At 40.7% G+C, this 16,048-nt stretch overlaps 1 protein-coding gene across 1 annotated transcript in view; it reads left to right on the top strand.

Moving 5' to 3' along the window:
- Positions 1–7,507, top strand: part of antxr2a (ANTXR cell adhesion molecule 2a) — a 60,610-nt gene extending 53,103 nt beyond the window's left edge. The window contains exon 17 of the mRNA XM_086076958.1: positions 6,653–7,507. Within this exon, the coding sequence (XP_085933084.1) occupies positions 6,653–6,688 (36 nt within the window). The 3' untranslated portion in view covers positions 6,689–7,507. The remainder of the gene's footprint in view (positions 1–6,652) is intronic.
- The last annotated feature ends 8,541 nt before the right edge of the window (positions 7,508–16,048 follow it).

Here is a 16,048-nt window from a genome sequence, read left to right as displayed (position 1 = left end):
TGCCTTAGCCCGACTCGACGCCGCATATGATTATTTCATGCTCTTAAATTCTTGATGCGCGTCTCTGCGGCTATCGAAGCGGGAGCGTCCGCGTTGGCCCTGCGCGGCGTTCACACCGCGCAACGATTTGGAACGGCGCGGCGGCGCGGCTCCGCCCGGGTCCCCTCGGTTGGATCCCGCTCGTCCATTAGCGCCATCTGTGCCGTCCCCGCGCCGTCTGCGAGGGCTCCGCCGCCCGCGCCAAAACTATGTGCATTTCTCTGGAACAAGCGCAGGGACGGTGCCCAGAGTGCTTAGCTGCCAATGATGTGCACTTATTCGCACACACAAAAATACAATTTAAAAAAAAAAAAAGGAGAGAGAGGGGGAAGCTTGAACTCGAGGGAAGCAGATGGGCACCGAACATCTGCAACCACTACAAAATGGCGCCAAGTGGCTACGAGTTTCGTGGGACGACGCTGATTCGGGCAGGCCAACGTAAGGTGACCACATTTGCCACACCCTGAAATCCAAATTGGCCAATCGGAGATCAGCATATCAACTCATAGCATGTTAGCAATTTTTTATGAAAAATGCTATCCAATCTAAACTCCATCGATGTGCATGCAGGTTGCTGTGTGTGTGGTATGTTAGCATAACAATTGCTAGCATCTTTGCATTTTCTCTATCTTCTGAATGACAGTTTAACAAAATGATCCTAAAATGGCCACTTTGAGCCAAGATGGCAGACTTCCTGTATCTTTTGAGCATGGCTGCTTGAGACTTCTTTTTTTTTTTTTTGTCTGCTCATGATTAACTACATTTCATGTTGCTAAGAAATTAACTGGCTAAGGGGGCGACATTTTCAAAATTTTGCGCCATTGAGGTCTAAAAGAACCCTTCAAACCAAAATGGCTGACTTTTTCCTTCTTCTCTTGCGGTTAAAAAAAAACCCGAGTCCACCACCAGCGATTGATTGGTGCAGACGCTGAAGTTCAAAGATGCTTTTTCCAGACTGCTCTGCATATGCTGCTGCCGTTTGCTAACTTTTTAGCGCAAGCTGTCGCCGCTGATCCCGGGTCAGCTGACTACAGCTCCGACGGCGACATTCCGCTCCGTCAGCTTCCCCCGTTCTGAGTGTTTGATACTCGCGCACTGCATCACAGGCCGACGGTTTAATACCCTCCCGTAAATTGTGGCGCTAACTCGGGTTGCCTGCATCAGCGCTATCTGTTTGTGGTTGCATCTGCTTAGCATGACGCTAACTCAAAAAATGACTGACACAAGGTCCCGCCGTGAACATGGAGCGTTTTAGCATTTTAGCAGTTCTCATTAGAAATGCGACTACGGGGGTTGCGCGTGAAAACCTTTTTATGCTGCATCAGCACTTTAAAACAAAAATCTATATTCAGGTTGTTATCAACTATTAACATGATAGCCTTTGATAACTTCTCGTTAACTTTTACCTGTCTGCATGATTTCAAATCCTTTAGCGTGTTTTTCTATTAGCACATTAGCATTCTTTCCATTCCCGCTATTTTACGCAACAGTTACGTGCAGCAACAACCGTTTTTTAAAAAGAAGAAATGTCCGAGCGTTCGCCGATGATGGCGCGTTTGGCCGAGTCTCAGGTGGCTGCCATTTCCCAGCAGGCCAGATGGCAGCGCTGTGTGGGCAGCAGCATGTTCGTTCGTGTGTGCGCGTGTACGACAAGGGGCTAGCGTCAAGATGGCCAGCAGTCTTGTGGACGAGGGAGGATTGCTCACACACGCTGTCCTTTGCAGCTGCGGTGTTTCTACCTCCAAAATCGACTTGACCAAAACCCCCCCCAATTGGTCACTTTAAACCAAAATGGCCGCCTTCCTGTGTCCCTTCAGACGTGGATTATTGAAACTTTTTTTGTGGGTCTACTCTTGACATCTCGACCAAATTTCGAGCAGCTCCCCCTCAAGAGTAGTTTGTCCCTGTAGGACCAAAATGACCCTAAAAATGGCAGCAAGAGACTTTTTTTGTGACGATAATTATGGCAGACATGTTTATCAAATTTCATGTTGTTAACTTTGGGAACTAAATTTTCACAAACACTGTAGAAGGAATTCTTCTTTTTTTTTTTTTTTAAGTACCACTGAAAAATAGAAAATTGCCAAAATGGCGGACTTCCTGCATTTTTTTCTTGTATGACTTCTTAAATGTCGACATGCCTACCAGGTTTCATGGGAAATTAAACGTTGCTGAATTTTCAAACTCTCTACAAAACAATCTTGGAGGGACCACTAGAAATGATCGTTGACTCTAAAACGTCAGTTTGGAACCAAAATGGTTGACTTCCTGTGACTTTTTCCTGCATGGCTTCACGAGACTTTTTTTGTGGGTCTACTCTTGACATCTCGACCAAATTTCGAGCAGCTCCCCCTCAAGAGTAGTTTGTCCCTGTAGGACCAAAATTACCCTAAAAATGGCAGCAAGAGACTTTTTTTTGTGATGATAATTATGTTAGACATGTTTATCAAATTTCATGTTGTCAACTTTGGGAACTAAATTTTCACAAACACTGTAGAAGGAATATATATATTTTTTAAGTACCACTGAAAAATAGAAAATTGCCAAAATGGCCACCTTCCTGCGTTTTTTTTTCCTGTATGACTTCTTAAATGTCGACATGCCTACCAGGTTTCATGGGAAATGAAACGGATGTTGCTGAATTTTCAAACTCTACAAAACAACCTTGGAGGGACCACTAGAAATGATCGTTGACTCTAAAATGTCAGTTTGGAACCAAAATGGTTGACTTCCTGTGACTTTTTCCTGCATGGCTTCACGAGACTTTTTTTGTGGGTCTACTCTACCAAACCTGCCAAATTTCATGTTGCCAAAAACAATAACAAAGGAGGGGGGGGGGGGGTTCTGCCTGAAATGTCCGCTTGGAACCGAAATGGTCAACTTCTTAGGTCCATTTTGGTATCAGAGCTGGTCGTGAACACGTTGGCCACAGAAAGAATGTTTGCAAAAATGAAAATCACGTTTAGTCAGACGGCGCGTTGCAGTCGGACTTGTTAAATCCCAGATTAGCGAAACTGAAAAGTATCTGTGGTACTTGGTAAAGCCGGCAGCTTATCGCTGCAAAATAAACATCTTGCCACTGGATTACACCTCGATTATTTTTCCACGCCGCAGACGGACGATTGTTCCTCGACGATTCCGTCACGCTTTGTTTTGCGAGTGAAGCGTCCATCGGTTCACTTGACGAGCCAATAAGAAGCGGAAAAAAACCGTTTGGATGGCGTCGAAGTCGCCATCAAGCTGTCAGTGCGGCAAGCAACACATGGCCGGCTAATTTACATTTGTACTTTTTCTTTGATTTGCAGAGCAGGCGGGATTTGTACGAAAGGAGGAAAGTAACAAAGTTAACTCGACAAAGAATTTCAAGCAAATGTTTCTTTTGTCACAGTGACGTGCTTATTTTTGCTCGTCATTAAAAATGTGTCTGGAATATCCAAATAATATGTCGTAATAAATGAGATATTTTATCTATTGTTTATAGTTAGGGCTGCTCGATTATGCAAAAAATAATAATCAGGATTATTTTGGTAATAATTGAAAGGTGCAAATGTACACATTTAAACAAGTTCAAATTATTAATAATCTTTTTTTTTGTTGCAATTATGCTGATTTTGTAATTGTGGAGTTTAATCATTGTAATTGAATTTCGATTCATTGCACAGCCTTATTAGTATTATTATTGGGTTTATATATATATATATATATATACAAAATGTTTTTTGTCTTTAAATTGTTATTTGATTAATTAGTTATGGCTGCTTGAATTATTACTATTTTTATTTATGTTAATTTTGAATTAATCACTGCCATGATCTGTAATAAACAACCTATTATAATTCATTTAAATTTTAAAAATCTAATTTTGAATTAAGGACTTTATAATTTATTTTATATATTTGATATATATATTGACAGTACTGTATTTATTTAGTCTTTTTTTTTCCCCTATTAAGGTCATAGTTTAAAAATTCTTTGGTGAATGTATTTCAATCGAGACACTAAAAGTGACATTTGAAAAGTCAATATTTTCCTAAATAATAAGATTTATTCCTTTCTCTGCTCCTTTTCGTCCACACTTTGTGTTTTCGTATAAACATAAACCAAAAAAAAGTTTTTTTTTCAATTAGCAGTCACTTGTGTTTATTGGAGACACACACTTGATTCATGAACTAATCCATCATATTCCCATCACCAGCGCAGCCATTTATGATTATTATTATTATTATTGTTTTCATGTTTAAAGTATTGAATGAACAAATGAAGTAACCGGGGCGGTCCCGGACTCCTCACGTCCCCTCAGCCGTCCACCTCCCGCCCGTCCCGACTCGTCGTCCGTCTCTGCTGCGGCTGACGCCTTTTGAACGTTTGCTTCTCTGCCGAGTGGGTCCGAGGTTCGAGCGTGCCGTTCGTTGAGCCATGCCAAAGCGCCACCAGTTCGTCCCGACATTTGCGCCATTGACCTGCCGCCTGCCAAATAGTGAGCCAGCTGTGGAAGATTCCAGAACGCGGCCAAAGCCTCCGCCAAGGCTAAATTGTCCTATTTTGCTCGAGGCTACTGTGAACCCCCGTTTATTTAAATTGTATATTTAATATATTGTTGGGGACTATAATTTGCAGCAGTTAAAGGGGATGCTTGACTCATGGAGCCGTTTTCAGCAGTAAAAACTCAAGTTAATATTTTGCCCAGAATGAATTTGACAACTCGCCTGTTTTCTGGGTTTGGTCATCAAACTGAGCCACGATTGGTCGTTCCCTACTTCCTCAGCACGTGATGTCATCTTCCGTCGACAGCAAAGGGAAACATTTGCTTTTAAAGGTATTAATTGTACATGAAAAATAAGGAAGTTACCAAATTCATTGTGGACGAAATATGAACTTTTTGCTGCTGAAAATGAGTTTCAAGAAACGCATCATGAAGAAAGAAAAGAAACAAGTCATATTTTGGGGGAAACTTATTTTACAAAAACCAAGACCAAGAGCAGTCAAACTTGGACTCGCATCCACAATTCCCGTCCCATAATTGTGACAAAAGTACGGATTGACGATCGAATTTCTGCCCCGTTTTGCCTTCCGGCCATTCGGTCGTCGGCCGTTTTCTTTTGCGAGTGATCGCGGCGAACGCATTCAATCCTCGAACCCGGTTTCTGGTTTTGGTCACGTGACTTTCTCCATGCAAACGCAAGAGCTGTAATGACGTCCATTCCAGCCAGCAGCAGAGGGTGACGTTACTCAATTTACAGCCGTCGTCATCTGTAGGCAGAAAAAGCAGGACTGAAGAGGATTTCGCATTCAAAAGTCTTCAGCAAAAAACGAGGATGAGCTGAAATACTTTTCACTCTTCTTCTTTCAAATTCACATTGTGTCAAACTAAATAGTGACCTGCCCTCTAGTGTTCCAAAGGGGAATTACTGCCCCGATAAACAGGAAGTGGAACAAATTATTAGTTGTCGTAAGAAATGTACAAAAAAAGCGAGAACCGCGCGATGGAGGAAGGTGAAGATGACTGAACTGCGTTGAGACGACGCGTACAAATAAAGCAACACACGTTCATTTAGATGAGCAAATGTCACAAAGTAATTGTACTTTGTGACATTTGCCACCACGGGAACGGATTCCACATGAGCCACACAAAATGTCTGCTATGTGAACCGCTACACGACACGATGCCGTCCGTTTTCTGCTTTCAAAGCTTGCAGTTTCTGTGTGCGTGCGTGCGTGCGTGCGTGCGTGCGTGCGTGCGTGTGCGTGCGTGCGTACATGCTGTTGAGGGATTGGCAGTGTGAGAGCTCCCTCTTGGTGTCGGCTGGACAACTGTTGGCGAGCGCGCACGCACACACATTCACACGCTAACATGAAGACGTTTATGCTTTTGATCAAATATTGTTCGGATGGATTATGGGCATTTTTTTTAGTTAATATTTCTGTTGTCTTTTGAGTTAAAAGGGAGTTTTATTATGCAAACAACAAAATGATTATGCATAAACGATTTAATTTGGTGTTTGTGGATCAAGTATTTTAAATGAATTAAGATGATTTATTTATTTATATCTAGTGATTTCTATATCAGATTGGCTTCATTTGTTAAAATGTATTGTAGACATCTTTTGATTGCCTTTTTTTTTTTTTTTACATAAGAAATTATCTTTATTTGAAGTTGTACTATAGATTGGTTTAAATGTATTATAGACAATTTATAACATACTATTTGTACTATAGCCATTTTGATAATGATGTATCATTTGTATATAATAATAATAATAATAAATGTATAAAATGGTATTACATGGACTAAATGAAGACGTGATTGAGTAATCCAGTTTTTCAATCATATATTTTAAAAATGATATTTGTTCATAAAATTGTGCATTTATCATATCGACTATTTCTATGTTTTTATAACCGTTTTTAAAATAAAGGCACAATATTGTGCTTGTTTTTTTTAATCATTTACAATGATTAATAATTAATAAATTAATAATTTGACTATACCTTTTTTCAAATTCTCATTTAATGGTAGTAATATTGAAATAATTTAGTCTGTCCTATATAATGAACATGGTTTTTTTTTTTCTAATCTTGTCAACTAAATGTATTTTGTTTGTGTTGCCTTCAGGGTCGCTGCGTAAATTTCAGCCGCGCTCGGCGCTAGAGGACGACAATGACAACGACGAGATGCTCCGCGCCATGAACCAGAGAAGAATTTCACACTTTTTTTCCCAATATTTATGTTTACTTTTACATTCTGCACCACTTTTATAGTATTTTTATTATTATTATTATGATGCCACAATCATTCCGGGACACCGAATGCATCGGCGAGCATATTGAAGGATAAACAAAGAAGGAGTTTGCCAGAACAATCTCTCGGGGCGGGGAGGTCATGGGGCGGGGCCTCCCGAGGGGGCGGGGCCTCCCGACTATCCCGCTCGTCTTCCTCTCGGCGACGTCTCGTCAACTCGCTGGCGTCTGTTTTTTTTTTTTTCTTCTTCTTTTCACGCATGACGGGTGGACGACAGGACGGACGCCCCCGAGGTTTTCGGACCCCGGCGAGACTTTGCCCTTCCCGAGACACCTTCCCGCCTGCCCGCCCGGCGTCAGGGAATTAATAGAGCGTAGCCCCCGCCCCGCTGCGGCGCCGGGGCTGCGGCCATACCCGGCTAATTATTTGTCTTTCTATTGTCCAAAAATCGTTTCAGTTGATTTCAAAGAACGTTCGAAATGCACTTTGTACAGATTTCAGCCTTGAAATATTTTTGCCACCAAAGATGAACTATTGAATGTTTTTTGTATTCGCTTTGGCACATTTGAAGTCAACTTCCGCGTCATTTACTTGCCAATCAAAAGAGCATGCGCTGTTATTTCACGACATTGTAATCAGTGGTTTACTTTTCTTTTCTTTTTTTATGGAGTTTTGTCATATTTTTATATTACAAAAATGTTTTGGAAATAAATATATTTGTTTATTTAATTACTTTGACTTTATTTTTTTCATAAAATACATAAATAACAGATTATTTCTTAAATTTCTTTCCTTCCATCCAAGTCCCACATTTTTTAAAATTAGATGACTTCATGATAGTTTTTGACAAAAAAGATTTGGGTACAAAACTTGACATTTGTATGAATAGTTTTGATTCAAAGAGTAAATACTTATTAGTATTTTTTTCAAATATTTTTTATGTAATTTTATTATATGCTATATAAAGAACAAAAATATTGTAGCATAAATTATTTATGTTTAGTTATTTTCAATTTTTTATAATTCAAATTATGAAAGAAACTAATAAAAATTACTTGTATAATATATGATATTATATATAATAATTGTATCATAATTATGCAAATTCTAGAAAAAAAATGAAATTGTTTTAAACAAGTGTGATTTTTTTTATTCAGAGCGCACTTGTTAGAACGACAACAAAAACGTTGGAATGTATTTGAGGACGAGACGTTTGTCGTCAGGAAATTAATAGAGCATATTTGGGCCGGGGGGCCCGCCCGGCCGACCTGACTGGGCGGAGGGGACGAGCGACCAGGGAGGGCGACGGACGGACGGACGGACGGACGGACGGACTGATGGATGCTTGAGATTTTGTTTTGAAGGATTGATGCCTTGAATTCTCTTGACACGTGCCGGTGCTCGGCAAGGCATGAACTTGTGGTTTGTTTTTTTAATGGACAACAAAGAACAGAAATGTTCATTAAAATAATTTGACGCCCGTGAAGTGAGTCCTCGCTGAAAAATGGGGACGTGTGATAGGGGGAAAAATATATCTTATATTGGCTATATCTACACATACGTATACATGTGTGTGTATGTCTATATATATATATATATATATATGTATAAATGCATATATGTATTATGTATGAACAGTATACATGCATGTACATACAGTGTATATTCTATGTATACATAATATATATTACTTAATTTACCTTTTTACGACCAATTTTAGTTTTTCAATTATTTACAATATATATATATATATATATATATATATATATTTTTTTTTTTAATAAAAAAATAAAAAATTTACAAAATATTTTTTGACGTTCAAAGTATTTTTGATTACAAAATTTTGAATGTTTAAAAAAAATTTTTTTTTTACATTACAGTTTGAGTTATGACCTTGGAACCCCTGGATTTTTGTTTACGTTTGAAAACATAAACGTCTTTTTCAGTTCAAAATGGAACTTTTCTTTAAATGCGAAGAAAGCGTTAGAAAGTTCATTTTTCCGAGTGAAATTTCCAGTGGGCTCCATTTACTTTATCCGCGTCCCACGACCTTCATGACGGACAACAGAACCAAGCAAATCAAGAAAAAAAAAAAAAAAAAGCAAGCAAAAAAGGGGGCCACGCCTTGTCGTCGAGCGCGTCCGCACCCCAAACGCAAACTCAAAGCAACGGATGCGACGGACGGATAAGTATTGTTCATTTCCAGAAATGATGTAGCCTATTTTTGCTTAGCGATCCCAAATGACGGGGCGGGGGCGGGCCGAGGGGGGGGGGGGGGGGGGGGCGCGCTTGTGCTTGCTTGTGTGTTGGCGGTTGGGGGGTTTCGCTTGTTTCTTCTTGGCCATGTGAAGAAAAAAGGCCGAAACGACGCAGTCACTTTGCGAAAGGGCCGCGTGGAGATTGGAGTGGAAAAGCTGACAAGGCCGCCGCCCCTTTGACGGCGAGCGCTATGGACAATGACCGGTGGCGGCTGGCCGACCGCCCCCTCGCCCGACCGCCCCCTCGCCCGACCGCCTTGGCGCATGACACCAAAAATAAGTACAAGTGCCGTCAACGCCGACATACCCGTCTAATTATTATTCCTTTGTTCGCCGCTCGTCGAGACGCCCCCGACCGGCGTCGGCTTCTACGGCTGACATTTTGTCCATTGTCTATAAAAGTTACAAATGAGTTACAAAATAGGCCTTTTTGGTAACAACAAAATATTTTTATTTAAACATTTGTATGAAATATGACATCTTTTTTACAGTTTATATTCAAAAGACTCATTTTTACCATTTTTTTTTTAAATGGTAGTTTATTCCTGGAATTTTTCTACGGTAGTCCAAATTCAAAAATTTTTGTATATGATCAATGCCATTTGTTCAAATTCTCCTTAAAGTGATAAAAATCACTATTGACAGTTGTAATTTTTTTTCCCAAGAAGAAAATAACATTTTAAGATGAGACTAAGTGCAATTTCTGCCAAAATTGCGTGGGAATGCTAAGTTGAATGCTTTTGACGTAAATTGAAAGATAAATGATGTGAAAATGACAAAGTGTTAATTGTAGTTGAAAGATAAATGAATAAAAAGAACACTTGAACCCGGAAGGCGTGAATTTCTGAAGCAAGAAAAAAAAAGTGAGGAGAATAAAAATCACAAAAACATATTTTCCAAACTTTGAATGCCAAAATGTCTTTACCCAAATGAGGTTTCATGATTTGCAACATGTTTTCCCAACTTGCTCGTTCCCTTTTTTCTGCTATTCCTTAATGTGCTTTTCCATGAAAACGAATGCAAATGCGTCTTAAGGTTTTCAGAGTTTTTTGTTTTTTTAATGCGGTCCATCTTAGTCCCTCAATTAACATTAATCCTACAGTAGAGTGCCTCGTCATATTGCTGCGATACACCAGAGGGATCTGTGAGGCAAGGCAGCCATTTTGCATTCACACAATTGCAGATAGCTATTATATATATAATATTGTAATATATTATATATATTATATATTTTTTATCAGTTTTGTTTGGTTTCCAAAAAAATACAACGTCTTGTAGTTAATAGTTTTTATGCATTATTTATTTATATATTATTATTAATTATTATTTAGAATGATTTCTTTGGCGATTTTTTAAAATCATTTTCAATCATTTCAATTTACAATCAAAAATCAGGTACATCGGACAAGAACCTTTCAAACAAAAACAAAAACACGAGGGGGTTAGAAAAATACATGGCCAATAAGATTATACAAATATTTTACACGCAGAAATAGTCGTCATTGCTTTTTTTTCTCTTACAATATTTAATTTACAAAAGATCAAGCCTGAGTTTGTTAATGAAAGCAAAAAAAAAAAGATGACTTCATTCCCATCAATTTACACTCATGTATGTGAAATGTTGCCAAAATAAGAAATGATTGAACCCAAAGCACATTTGCTTTGCTTTTTCCACATTCAACAGTTTTCATGGCGGACATTTTGTCAACTGTCAAAAATAAGTTGTGAATTCGTTACCACAGTACATACAAATAAGTCATGTCTTTGCTACATTGTGGGGCCCATACGCGCGTTTTTTCCCCCCAGGTTTAACTACCATTGTGGGGACCGACTTGAAATTGTGGGGACATTTTGGTGGTCCCCAAAAGTTCAGACCTCTTTTTGAGGGTCAAGACTTGGTTTTAGCGTTTAGGTTTGAATTGGGGTAGGCAATTAATTTTTCATGGTTGGGGTTAGGGGAAGGGGGCGGGGCTAGGAAATGCATCATGTCAATGAGACGGCCCCACAATGATACAAAGACATGTGAGTGTGTGTTTTGTTGTTTCGTGTCCATATTTACACGCATGTGCTGGTGGTGAACACGCTAAAGGGGATCTTTAATTGGGCCCTCGCAGATTTATGCGGCCCGACAGGGAGCGCCATTATACACTGCTGTGTGTGTGTGTGTGTGTGTGTGTGTGTGTGTGTGTGTGTGTGTGTGTGTGTGTGTGTGTGTGTCTGTGTGTGTGTGTGTGTGTCTGTCTGTGTGTGTGTGTGTGTGTGTGTTTGGACGGAGTGGACAATGTGCAACCTCTCCCTCTGTCCAGTCACCGGAGGCGTGGCGCACACGCACACACACACACACACACACACACACACACACACACACACACACACACACACATATGCACATTCGATCCCTCCAAGGTCTTCATCGCCTCAAAAATCAGGTCTCGCGTTTAGAAAAAAATATGCACTCGCGCACCTTCTGCTTTGTCCGTGTTTGCTCACTGTGTGCGTGTGCGTTTGTGCGTTTGTGCGTTTCTCTTGAAACGCACAAACCTGCTTGCAAATCCAACTGTGGGCTTTCAAACTGCAGTTTCAGCTTTTCAAATTTAAAGTCCTCTTATTCCCAATCGAAGCGTTTCATGTTATGTTTTATTTTGGGTTTCAAATGACTTTTGACTGGCGACCAGTTCATAGTTTTTGTCTGGAGGTGCTCAAAGTTTGGCAGGAGCGCGCCGGTGTTTACCCGCCTGGAAGCCGAGCAGCACGCGAGGGCGGCGGCGGTGGCACGCCGGGGTCTTTGCCGCCGTCTATTTTCACGGCGACGCAGGCGGCGCGGCAGCTAACAGCTAGCCGCTAAATCCGCCGCTGAGCCGGTGCCACAAGGTTGTGTTTTGACAGCGCGCCGCGCCGCTCCGCTTCCTCCCGCCTGCCCCAGCCGTCTGGCTCGCCGGGTTGCCCTCGTTTGCACAGGTGCCGGCGGGAAAAACCAAACTTGGCGGACCTCCGCCAAGGCAGAGGGCCGCGGTGCCTTCCAGCGCCTTAAGAGTAGGGAAAATAATGACACCGATCGGCCATCTGTTTATCATTCTTTTTTTTATCGTCCAGCTAAGCTAGCCTGGCTAGCTGAAGTTGCTTATTACCTGCATCATGTTAGCATTGCGTAAACAAGCTAAGAGTGTATCACTTAGCTTTAGATAGATGAATTCAACACGGATACATAGCTAGCCTAGCTTAGCTAGCTCACGTTAAAATCCTCTTTTTTTTTTTTACAGCTAATACGAGCACAGTTTTCTCCACAAATAGTAAGCAGAACTTGCGCTAGTAGCATACCGTAAAGACTTTATGACTTCTTTTGCAGATAATAGGCAACTGGAGCTAGCCTTGCTAGCTTAGCTGGACAATGGACAGCTGGATGATAAAGGTGTCAATCGAAAGATCGACGGATACTTCATGAATTCCAACGCAAGCACAAGCTAGCTTAGTTGTCCAAACTTGTCAGTGACCACAGAGAGTAAATAAACCTCGCTTTAGTGGTAGAAAGTTGAAAGTATTTTGGTTTCCGAGCTAACAAAATTCTTTTTACCATCCTTCGTGCTATCCTTCATAGCTACATGCTAACAGCGCTATTCAGTCCATGCGTTTGTAGCGCTCAGTGAGCTCAGCTGCTGTGGCGGGGGCACGAACGCTAATGCTAAAGCTAAAGCTAAAGCTAAAGCTACAACATGCCGTGGCCTGTCCTTCAGCTCCCGGTGGGCCTCGTTTGCGCTCGTCTGAACCCGAGCTGAAGCGAGCAGGCAGCTGACGGACGGGCCTGAGAGCCAATCGCACGGCAGGGAACGCCGGCAGGAGGCGGGGGGGGGGGGGGGGGTCTGCAGTCACCTTGCCGGAAGCGGGCTCCGCGTGGCGCTTTCATGAAGGCGGAGGGGGGGAGCGTGTCCGGAGGTGTTGTTGATGAGGATGAGGATGAGGATGATGATGATGATGTCACGTCGAGATGGCGCGAGAGGCAGCAGATCGCTTCTGACTCGGTCAGCAGATGTTTGGAAATGGCGCTAATGTGAGCACGCTGCCGCCTCGACGGGCGGCGGGGGGAAACTGATTGTGAGCAGAACTGAAATACAAACAAGACTATTTTTAGCTGCTTGTCGCTGGCCAATGAAACGCAAGAAAGAAATGTGGACGTCGCATGGCTGCGGTTAAACATTTGAACCACCAAGCCTTTTTGTTTGAAAATTCAACCCCTGATGAATTTTGCCGGATACCACGAGATCATCCACAAAAAAAAAGTCTCAAGCCTTTAAAGACACAGGATGGCTGCCATTTTGGTTCAAAGTGGCCATGTTGAAGACAAACCGATTCACATATTGTAGAAATCTGGTACTCGTGTCTATCGTCCAGAGACCCACAAAAAAACACACCAATCATACGCGAGAGGCGTAAAAACAATATCGCGGAATTGTTTCCGTATGCCGACGCAATTTGCTGATGGACCCAATCTGTTTTTGACGGATGAAAAAACAAAAAGAAAAAAATCCAACGGATTAGCGACGCTTGATCCTCAGTGAAGGGCAACGCGGGGGTGAAAGGTGGCGAGCCACGCCGGCCTCCGATTGGTTCGTCAAAATCGAGCCTCCAATGGCGACAGGCGAAAGTGTTCGCCTTCAACTGGTTAATCTGACCGCTAGCCATTAGCACCGCACGCTAGCATGCCGACTAGTTATAAAAATTGGACATCAACATGTTTGTCACCTTGGAAGCAAAGGCAGCAAAACGTGTTTGTGGATGAAAAGATGCGAAATTTTAAAGCTTAGAAATGATTCGAATTATTATGTTTGACTTTGTGTGAAATGTAAACAAAACGGGCTGCTTGAAAAAAATACAAATATTAACTGTCAATTTTGATTTTTTTCATCTGTCCATGCATCAATATACAGATTAACATTAAGAATGCTCAAATGGACTCTTAATACATTTTTTGTTGATGCCAACAATTTGACCCAAGAACAAACGAATTCCTCAAACAATTGAAAATGTCATTAAAAAAAAAAAATCTTTATATTTACCTCTTTTTGACTGGCATTGTAAAAGTGATAAACAAACAAAGAGGATTAAGTTTGTTTTTTTTCCTCTTGTTTTTAATCACATTAGCAACGTAGCAACGTAGTTCAGTGTTGCAGATTATTAATGATGTCGATTAGCAACATCGCTCGATGATGTTGCCACATATCTTATCAACGTATTTAACGTAATTTAGTGATGTTAGTTTAGCGACGTAGCTTAGCCAAATACCGTAATGACACAACTCAATGATGTCATTTAGCAGCGTAGCTTAGCGAGGTAGCGACATTACCGAGCGTCAGCGACCTAGCTTCGTGTCGTCGTGACGTAGCTTAGCTTCGTCGGGTTGAAGCTTCGTGATGTAGCTTAGCAACGTAGCTTAGCAATGTAACTTAGTGCCGTTGCGTCATAGCATTGTAGTGACAGATTAGCAAGATAGCAGAAGTGTCTGCGTTTCCGACCCCGTACTTTTCGTTTTCTACGTGTTATGTCTTTAATAATCACTCCTTTATCCGCTTTTATAGATCATGTCTTTAATAATTGCTGCGTCTGCTGGTCATTTTTAATTGAGTGGGGCCTTTTAACGAGCCCGCGCCTCTTTAAGGCATTCAGTAATCGTTTTCATTTGGCCCAATGTCGCCGATCAATCTTGACAAGCGACGCTCGACACTTTTTGGACGTCTTTAAACGAGTCATCGTGAAGTCGACTTTTTAATGTTGCCCAACACGGTTTTTGCACTTTGGGGTCGTTGAAGTCATATTTTGCACGAACGTGACAAAATGAGTTTTTATGTCAATTTGTTTCATAAAATCTGTGATTTTTTTTTCAAAATTGAAAAAAATCTTAATTTTTTTTAACATCAAAATTGTTTTAAAAATTACTTTTTATTTAATTATTTTCTTAAGTAAAAATAGATGTATAATTTCTTTTCATGCTAAATATTTTAAAATTCTGTTAAAAAAAAAAAGTAGTTAAAAAAATCATTTTAGTCTTCTTCCATAATATATAAATATTAAAATATGTAAACATCTTGCTTTGTTATGCCTTTCTATCATGAGTACAAATGGTGTTTTTACGTCATGAAAAAATAATAATTAATAATAATTGAATTCCTTCCTTTTATGTTAAATAGGTGGCATACACGCACGCACGTACACACAAACAGATCGGACATTGGGGCTAAATCCTGCCATGCGGCCCGGCCCGGCCCGGCCCCCGTTCGGCTTTTGGTCAAAACAATCATATTTGAACTCGGCATCATAATTGCGACGATGTTGATGATCCCGTTTGGCCAAAGGAGATTCCGCTGTGCAGGATTAGCGGGAAGTTCGGAGGCTTGGCAGGAGAAAACAAAACAAAACAAAGCATTCAAATCGGTCATGTTAAAATGAGATTGGAACCCGAGGATCACGTTTTGCTTCAAATGAACTTTGGACCGCAGCCTCAGTTAAGAATGTCACAAAAAGAACACAAATTCATTCCATTAAAGCGCCATGAGACGTTTGAAACCACGCATTCGATCGTGACATGATTTAACAAGTATGTTTTTCAATCGTTGGCATTTATAATAGCTTAAGTCCATTAAAGTAGAGATGGGCAACTTTTGGCAGCCTGTGGGCAACCTCACTCATTCGTTTTCACAAAAGAATTTCAAAGAATTGCTTGACCCAAAAAAATTCTTCCCAAAATACTGATGAATATTCAATTCCCGCGAGGAAACTAAATATTAAAAAAAGAAGCTGTGAATATGCAAATGTGTGTGCCGAACTCAGAATATACTTGACGGTCGTTTGGAGTTGTCATATCACCATTCACCACTAGATGGCAGACATGGCTTAGTTGCGCTTACACTTGCCCAATATTATGTGAGGCCAATTATTATTATTTTTCGTTGATGTGGATTTGGGATCATATGCGGGTCAAGCATAGCACGTCAATCATATGAACATTTTATTTTCAATTTTT

The sequence above is a fragment of the Leptonotus elevatus genome, chromosome 5, assembly GCF_054856555.1.
Source record: "Leptonotus elevatus isolate MCC_2025b chromosome 5, RoL_Lele_1.0, whole genome shotgun sequence".
Lineage (NCBI taxonomy): Eukaryota > Metazoa > Chordata > Actinopteri > Syngnathiformes > Syngnathidae > Leptonotus > Leptonotus elevatus.
The sequence above is the reverse complement of the archived record's forward strand: the minus strand, read 5'-3'. Positions and strand labels throughout refer to the sequence as shown.